Raw genomic sequence first — 6,931 nt, 5'->3', positions numbered from 1 at the left:
CACAGATTCAAAATTCCGCTTATTTAGTACAATCCATATAGGTAATCAAAATGGTTGTTGACTTATGTGATAAGGCCCCCTCAACCATCTGGGTGGACTTCCGGCCCAGCCAGGGCACTCTTAAAATGCAACCTGAAAAACTGGTTCAGGTCATGAAGACAAGCGGGGGTCTGGGCCATGCCTCATTATACCTCTCCGGAATTCACATTGACACAGACATTACATCTGAAAAGAGGCATTTACAATCTACTCTCTCTGAAGCTGGCTACCTGAAGGATTCCTCTGCACAATAAGAACTTTGGTCTTCACAATCCTTTAACCCAGAAATTTCCTTTCTATTGATCCCGGGTCTTTAGATAAACAACGAATTGTCAACCAGAAATTTTTTAATCTACCTATAACCTGGAAGGCCCCCCGCCCCCACCCCATCCCCAGTTTCAAATTGTTCCACGTTTCTGAACTGAACCAACGTATTTCTTAAATGTGTTTGATTGAAGTCTCATGTCTCCCTGAAATGTATAAAACCAAGCTGTACCCCCACCACCTTGGGCACATGTACTGATGACCTTCTCAGGGCTGTGTCATGCGCCGTGGTCACTCATATTTGGCTCAGAATAAGTCTCTTCAAATATTTTACAGAGTTTGACTCTTTTTGTCAACAATACCAGGAAGGGATTTGGGGGAGGGGAACAGTGAGGCTCATCTTTGTGGCAGGGATCTTCTGGGGAAAACCAGTGGTCACCCCAATAGACTCCAGAGGTAGTAGATCCTTGTTCCAGATGTGGCCCACAGTTTATATGTGCAAGACTCTGACTAGCAGGACACAACGAGCCACCTAATGGGTTTGACACAACCACCAAGTCCAAGAGTAATGTATAAAGCTGGAATGTCAATTTGCTAGTGGTATACAGTAGGAGTTAGATATTTAGGTTCACTGATCACCACTTCTATCTATGAAGATAAATCCACAGGGAAAGAAGCCGCAAATCACCAAAAGGTTGTTTGGGCCCTAACTTCTAAACAATGGGTTTGTGTTGGATGAGCTTAATGAGGGGGAGGAAAGCAGGCTAGCACTAGGCTGTCACCAACTTCAAATAGCAGGTTCTCTTCTACAGAGGTAGAGATCCTCGTTAGTCCTGCCCCATCCACAGGTATATTTATATTAGTTTCCAAGGATTGTTTTATAGTTTCTGAGCAAGTACAAAAACTGAGTAGCTTAAAACAACAGACATTTATTACCTGACAGCTCTGGAAGTGAGAAGTCCCAAATCAAGATGTAGGCAGAGTAATGCTTTTTTTGAAACCTACAGGGGGGAGAATCTTTTCTTGTCTCTTCTAGCTTCGGGTGTTTGCTGGCAATCCTTGGAGCCCCCTGGTCTGTAGGTGCTTCCCTCCAATCTCCGCCTTTGTCGGCAAGTGTCTGTTTTCTCCTCGTGTGTCTCCTCTTCGCGTAAGGACACCAGCTATGCTGGATGATGATCTCATAACTAAACTAACCTGCTGCAAACCTATTTCCAAAAAAGGCCATTAATGTCATTTTTTTTTTTTTTTGAGTCTGAGTCTCTCTCTGTCACCCAGGCTGGAGTGCAGTGGCTCAATCTCTACTCACTGCAACCTCTGCGCCACCTCCCCTGACCGCTCTGCCTCGGGTTCAAGCGATTCTCCCATCTCCGCATCCCAGTAGCTGGGATTACAGGTGCATGCCACCACGCCCAGCTAATTTTGGTGTTTTTAGTAGAGATGGAGCTTCACCATGTTGCCCAGGCTGTCTTGAATTCCTGGCCTCAAGCGATCCACCCATCGCAGACTCCAAAAGTGCTGGGATTGTAGGCATGAGCCACCACACCCAGTCCAAATAGGGTCATATTCTGAAGCACTGGAAGTTAGGGCTTCAACATATCTTTGAGGCGCACACATTGCAACCCATAACAGTATTCTCGGAACTTTAAATTGCGTCAGTTTTTGTACTAGAAATGCACTGCCCTTTTAGGCACTATGTATTCCTCTAATCTTGTTACTCTTTTATGACTTTAAGAAATACAGAATTTGGTCAATTTTAGGTGAGAAAGTAAACTTTGATGACTTGCATCAAACAGGAACTGAGGCACAACTCCTGGAATTTCCGGTAAGAGAACGTGAGTAGGAATACAGTCACTGACTAAAGATCATTTTTCAAGAAACACGCCAACAAACTGAGGGATACATGATAATTGAAAAACTAGCCCTTATGATCTTTTTGTTTTTAAACAGGTGCATCTTTACACAGTTAAATTTTAGTTAAATTTTACTAATTCTTTTTTTTTTTTTTTGCAGATAAAAACTCAGGAGTTGAGAAATCAATAAATATGAGAAAACCATCATGATTTATCAAGCCTGGATAAATAATAAGTCCCGCATAGAAGACCATGTTTTTTTTTTCTTTTTTTTCTTTTTCTTATTTATTTCAATAGGTTTTTGTGGAACAGGTGGTGTTTGGTTACATGAATAAGTTCTTTAGCGGTGATTTCTGAGACTTTGGTGCACCCATCACCTGAGCAGTGGACACTGCACCCAATGTGTAGTCTTTTATCCCTCACCCCTCCCACCTTAGCCGTTATCATCTTAAGATTTTTGGCTATTCTGAGCCATCTCATTCCTCCCTCCCTTCTTTGTTGCATTCTCTCTCACCTACTCCATTCCCCCCGCCTTCAAAGTAAGACCACCTTTGGTAAGAATGTTATACGCATTATGATACTTTTTCAAATCTTCAAAATTGAGGAATAATTACATACAGTAAAATGAGAATGGCATGCAAATTTGTGCCTTTTTTTAAAGCTTAGTACATGTCATAATTTGGTTACAATTCTTATTTTTCCAGATACATGTGCTTTTCCTCACATCTACCATGCTCAGCATTACAGAGCTGTCCTTTATTTTAGAATTCTCTAAAGTGCTGTATTGTACACAGAGAGCTGCTCCTGACTGGAAAAGCCGCACCTCGCACCCCTCTTCCTTCAGGACCCAGATTCTTTGAAACGTTTCTCTAGCCCCTTTGAACACTGCAGCTCGTTTAAAACGTATATGGTTCTTTTTTCCCTGTTCAGTTATTAATCTAGCTAGGTTGTGAGTTCCTCCTCCAAGAAGGAGTTGGGGGTGCGATGTAGCTTGTCTGGTTTTGGATTCAAAGTGTGTACAATACTCCAATGCCTACCACATAGTAGGTGCTCAATATATGTTTACTGTCAATAAGTGACAATTAACACACCAATATGGTACTTCAGAGTTTTCATAGCGCGGTCACACGATCTCATTTAATGCCTACTACAATCCTAAGAAATTCTAATTACTGCCATCCTAACATTTCTTGTTTATAGAGCATGGAGATCGACAGGTTAAGTCTCTTGCCCAGGGCCAGTAAACAGCAAAACGGAACTATAATTTCAGGCTCTGGACACCACACAGCGTGTCGAGGTCAGCCCGAACTTGGCGCTGCGACTTTTCCTTGGAGGGGCCATTTCGGCTTGCACTTCCAGATCCTGGGCACAAAGACCCAAAAAGACGCCCTGCGGGGAACTGGGGAGCGGGACTACATCTCCCAGAGAGCCCTGAGGCTAAACCGCAGATGAGTGGTTGACATTGATAGCCAATGCGGCTGCGAGGAGCTCGTGCAAACCAATCACAGTCTGGAAGGGGCGGGACCTCCCACGCCGAGACTAGATTGAGCGCAGAACTAACGGCGCTCTGAACGGCTCCAAACCTCTGTGGGGCTTAGAGCCGGATGCAACGTCGTCCTTTCCCGTGCTCTCCCGCGACTCCGTCTCGGGCCGCGCGTGTCTGGCTGCTAGGTCGGCAGTAAGGACTGGTCGGGTGCCCGGAAAGAAAGCACGTGCTCCAGCAGTTGTCGCGCCGCGTGTTTGCCCGTCAGACCCGTGCCCAGCCCCAAGAGAGGCCCCAGGGCGCTGGGGAGTTTCGGGGCCCGCAGTCCCCTCGAAACGGGAGGCGTCAAACGACCCGGGCCTTCCGTGGCAGGCTCGCCTGGCGCTGGCTGGCGTGGCTCTTGGCAGTCGTCACGTGTGGATAGCGCGTCTTCCCCGCCGCGCCCTCTGGGCGAGGAGCAGACTCGGCAGCATGTCACCCGCGCTCCAAGACCTGTCGCAACCCGGTAACGCTGCGACCCCGTCTGCGGGGTTCGGTTGTGTTTCTTGACTCGAGCTGTGGCCTCCTAATCCCTGGGGCGATTCCCTTTCGTAGCGGGAGACGCCCGGCGGGGTTTCGCCGCGTGTGGGCGGCACCTTTAGAACGTAGCACGGGAGTCCCGAGGGCCACGTATTTTTCTCGGCTTTTTCTCCGCCCTTCACCTCTTCCTCACGAGGCGAACCATCAAAACCTGCAGAGCTTCCCCTCCTTGCCCCCGAAACACATTCTTAACGTTATGCTAACTAAACTTTGCCGCATAAACCAGCTGGGCTCTCCGGAAGTTTTGCCTGGTGTCACGTTCTTACTCAGTAAACATTTATTATGCACATAGTGCCAAAGAAAGCTCAGGCGCGGAGAGAGAGACGAGGCAACTCAGAACTATTTAAAACTGCTACATGGGACTTTTTATTTTCTGCTTCTTCGCACACTTCTGCAGACTCCAATATGCGCAGAGTAACTATGTTAAAATAGGTTAACAGGTTCCACCTTCAGATACCGAGATGGGGCGTAGTAATTTCCAGCGATTCAGATGTTGGTGGCCCTGGGATCAACAATGAGAAAAAGCTAGTTTAGCACAAGAACTGAAAGTAATGTTAGCTTTATAATGAGCTCTGCGTCTGTAAGGTCATGCCGGATTATAATTTGTGGACAAATATACCTATAAAAACGTGTGACGAGATGTAGAAAGGAGAATTAGTAACAAGTACGGAACAGTAAATATCCTATGACAGAGTGGGGATGTTTGGCTTCAGGAAGAGGGGCATAAACCGTAACGGACAAGGAAATTGTCAGAGGTTAACTGATGACTTACTGATTCTCGGGTTCTGATAACGGGACTGATAGAATTGTTCTGGAAACTACTGGAACTGTGGCTGAGAAACATCACTGCTGTTATTAAATAAGGGGTAAACCTGTCATAGGGAGATCATATATTTGTTTGGATAATATCTTTTACTCATGATTTCTGGTCTCCCCCTTCTCATTTAATTTAAACAAGCTATTTTCCTTTCATCGGAATTTAGGTGTCATTATCAGGAGCAAAATGCCACTGAAGACTTAGAATACTGTGAATAGTGAGTGATTTTTTTTTTTAAACAGAATATGAAAGGAAAACTGTTGAAGGTTTGAATCTAGCTTAATCCCCTCACCGCAACGCTGACTTCTAGAGTTGAGTACTGAGCAATTCTTAGGGCCTCTGAAGTTCTGAATCAGGCCTGTGCGCCTGGAAAAGATCGTAGATGTAGTCCAGCTTCTATGTGAGCAACTTCTGTTAGGATTAGAATCAGGTTTTAACTTCCCAATAACCCTTAGTCCCTTACTGGCATGCAATCTTATGAAACTTCAATGGAGAGCTGGAAATTCCTGATTCTCAAGGTTGGGCCTTAAAACTAAATGTGACTTCATGGTTGTGTGCGCTGGGGAAGGAGGATGGTGGGCTAGCAAATACTTCTTGGGAGAAAATTTTAGCTACAGCTTCTAAAGGTTTCTTGGTTTCATCCTTTCTTAGTTATGTGAGTGTTATTTGGAACTCAGTTGGTGAGTGATAAATGAAAGAATGAATAAGTGATCCAGTGAATTGGTATCAGTCTAATTCTTCTCTGGCTTATTAAAATCAAAGGAGTATTATTTAACAATATTTTATATCTTATTAAATATTAATTATATATTAAAATATATAAATGATAATTGTGTATCATTTAGTATATATTAAAAATGGAATACTGCACAAGTGAAGTGATGCCTACAAAGAGGCCAGGTGTGGTGGCTCACACCTGTAATCCCAGCAGTTTGGGAGGCTGAGGCAGGCAGGTCACCTGAGGTCAGGAGTTCGAGACCAGCCTTGCCAGCATGGCAAAACCCCATCTCTACTAAAAATACAAAAATTAGCTGTGGGGGGTGGGCGCCTATAATCCCAGCTACTCGGGAGGCTGAGGCAGGAGAATTGGGAGGCTGAGGCAGGAGAATCACTTGAACCTGGGAGGCAGAGGTTGCAGTGAGCTGAGATCATGCTACTGCACTCCAGCCTGGGTGAGGGAGCGAGACTTCGTTTCCAAAACAAAACAAAAACAAAACAAAAACCAAAGTGAAGCAAGTCTGTGCAAATTAGAAATTAGAGATCCAAAAATGAAAGAGAGAAGTGTCTTGCAAGAGACATGTAGGGCAGTAGTAAGATTGTTTTTAGTAAAGCAAAGAAAGGACACTGCTGAGAAAGCATTGGGATCATTTGATTATAATGCAGAAAACAAAATTGTACTTTTCTTGCTGTGTGTGTTCCCCATTTAGCACAGTGGAAAGAAGAGTCCTAAATAAGTCAGACCTACCTGGGGTCATTTTACCTTCAGAGGAGGTGTCTTCTTGACAATGCAATTTATAATTTACATGCACGTATTAGAAATTTATTTCTTTAGGCTTTCAAAGAATGACATAATTTGTTATTCTTTAGGCTAGTTCTTAAATTTAAAGGTGGTACTACCTGACTTATCCCCTCCAAATCTGACTGGGGCTTTAACCACTTAGTCCATGTTTATTCTTTGGAACACTTGCTGTGTTAACGGCAGGGAAGAAACCCCACAAAATATACTGGCTAAATCCACTCAAATCTGGAGAAAATACTGTGTGATCTTTTAGGCTGGCTAGCCAAAAATGTTCCTTGAGACTCCTCTGCACTGCAGTTATTTACATATACTCATATATATTAAACATAAAAATATTTCTGAAATAGTGTTATAACTAGTCAGCTAAATGGAGGAACTGC

General features: G+C 44.2%; 1 protein-coding gene across 3 annotated transcripts in view; it reads left to right on the top strand.

Annotated features, from left to right (window-relative positions):
- The first annotated feature begins 2,580 nt into the window (after positions 1–2,580).
- MTR (5-methyltetrahydrofolate-homocysteine methyltransferase) overlaps positions 2,581–6,931 on the top strand; it is a 109,763-nt gene continuing 105,412 nt past the window's right edge. For 2 of the 3 annotated variants that reach the window (XM_032242262.1, XM_032242263.1), the window contains exon 1: positions 2,581–4,141. In XM_032242262.1, coding sequence (XP_032098153.1) covers positions 4,108–4,141 — 34 coding nt within the window. In that variant the 5' untranslated portion in view covers positions 2,581–4,107. The remainder of the gene's footprint in view (positions 4,142–6,931) is intronic. The other variant, XM_032242261.1, reaches the window with a different exon arrangement.

This window comes from Sapajus apella, unplaced genomic scaffold (genome assembly GCF_009761245.1).
Source record: "Sapajus apella isolate SASKATOON/1434 unplaced genomic scaffold, GSC_monkey_1.0 scaffold49, whole genome shotgun sequence".
Lineage (NCBI taxonomy): Eukaryota > Metazoa > Chordata > Mammalia > Primates > Cebidae > Sapajus > Sapajus apella.
This window is presented reverse-complemented; position numbering and strand designations above follow the sequence as displayed.